This window comes from Puntigrus tetrazona, unplaced genomic scaffold (genome assembly GCF_018831695.1).
Source record: "Puntigrus tetrazona isolate hp1 unplaced genomic scaffold, ASM1883169v1 S000000586, whole genome shotgun sequence".
Taxonomy (NCBI): domain Eukaryota; kingdom Metazoa; phylum Chordata; class Actinopteri; order Cypriniformes; family Cyprinidae; genus Puntigrus; species Puntigrus tetrazona.
Genome location: NW_025048217.1, coordinates 497,501 through 498,768, shown reverse-complemented (window position 1 = coordinate 498,768; position 1,268 = coordinate 497,501). Strand labels below are relative to the sequence as shown.

Genomic DNA, 1,268 nt, shown 5'->3' with positions numbered 1-1,268 from the left:
GAGTCCCCTTGTGTGTGTCTTCACTGGCCTATTCAGACACATGACACACACCACAGTAGACACAAACAAGCTGCTATTTTAAAGATTATCCACCATCAGCTCTCTGTGTGTGGCTTTCAGCTCTTTTAATCTAACAGTAAACATTCATCACTCAAATCACAAAAACATTCAGCTGCGTTGTTAATTTTAGTTAAGGTAGCTGTGTGATATTTAAGCATATATAAGTTAAGCTTCTCAGCAACTGTAATTGATGTAATTGATGCAAAATCCCCCTGAAACTGTCTGTCTCTCATGTGTCAGCGGTGACAGAATGTCTCTCTCTTGTCAGACAGACGTGATGCATGTCTAAGTCTACCCTTTATATTCAGATGCTCAGGGACATTGTGCTGAGAGATCATGTCGTACTTCCACAGATCTGTGCAAACAGCGAGGCTTGTCCTGGTGATATGTGTGTTGGGAATCCTCCCTCAGACGACGGAGCAGGTGTGTGAGAGAATGAAGAGCTTGTCGCTTTTGCTACAAAAAATGCACTTACTTTTGTATATGTATATTTGTGTTCAGCTGCCAGTTAGAGAGGGTTTCAATTTGCTGCTGTATCCGGTATCAGTGATGGGTCCATACGGATCTCAGACGGTTCTGATCCCAGTGACTGAGCAGAACACTCAACGCAGTCAAACTCCAGACAACAGCAAGGTGAGTGTCAAACATACTATAGTAGTGCTTTGATGCAACCTGTGTTGTTAAAAGCGCTATATAAATAAAAATGATTGATTGATTGATTGATTGAGTAGAGACATAACCGTAAAGAGTACCTGAGTAATAGTACAGATACCTTACAGTGAAAAGCCACCGATTCTAAAACAACTTGAGTAAAAGTAACAGTGCTTAAGTATTTTATTATACTAAATATAGGCGCAAAGATGCATTAGTCATACAGACAGTGAAAAACTGTAATAATGTGGAGAAGCTGAAGACACATTCATCAAATCACAGAGAAGTAGAGAAATGCTAGGGCTGTACAACTGAACAGGATAAGATGCAAGCTGACTACAAACACCACAATAAAACATCAAGACAAGGAACAGAAAATGCAAGAAATACAAGCTAGAACTGATTTGTGGCGAGCGCAATTATGCTAAATACCAGTAAACACCTCAAAATTGCAAAAACAAAACAAAACAAAAAAAATATTTTCATCAAAAAGGTCTCTTCAGTAACAGATAAATAAAATAATGTTAAGTACAATGAAAAAGTCTTCTTGCACTTGA

General features: G+C 38.6%; 1 protein-coding gene across 1 annotated transcript in view; it reads left to right on the top strand.

The window, feature by feature from the left end:
• Positions 1-396: 396 nt before the first annotated feature.
• Positions 397-1,268, top strand: part of si:ch211-149b19.4 (uncharacterized protein LOC100149596 homolog) — a 4,234-nt gene continuing 3,362 nt past the window's right edge. Inside the window, exons 1-2 of the mRNA XM_043232614.1 lie at positions 397-483; positions 562-693. Coding sequence (XP_043088549.1) covers positions 397-483; positions 562-693 — 219 coding nt within the window. The remainder of the gene's footprint in view (positions 484-561; positions 694-1,268) is intronic.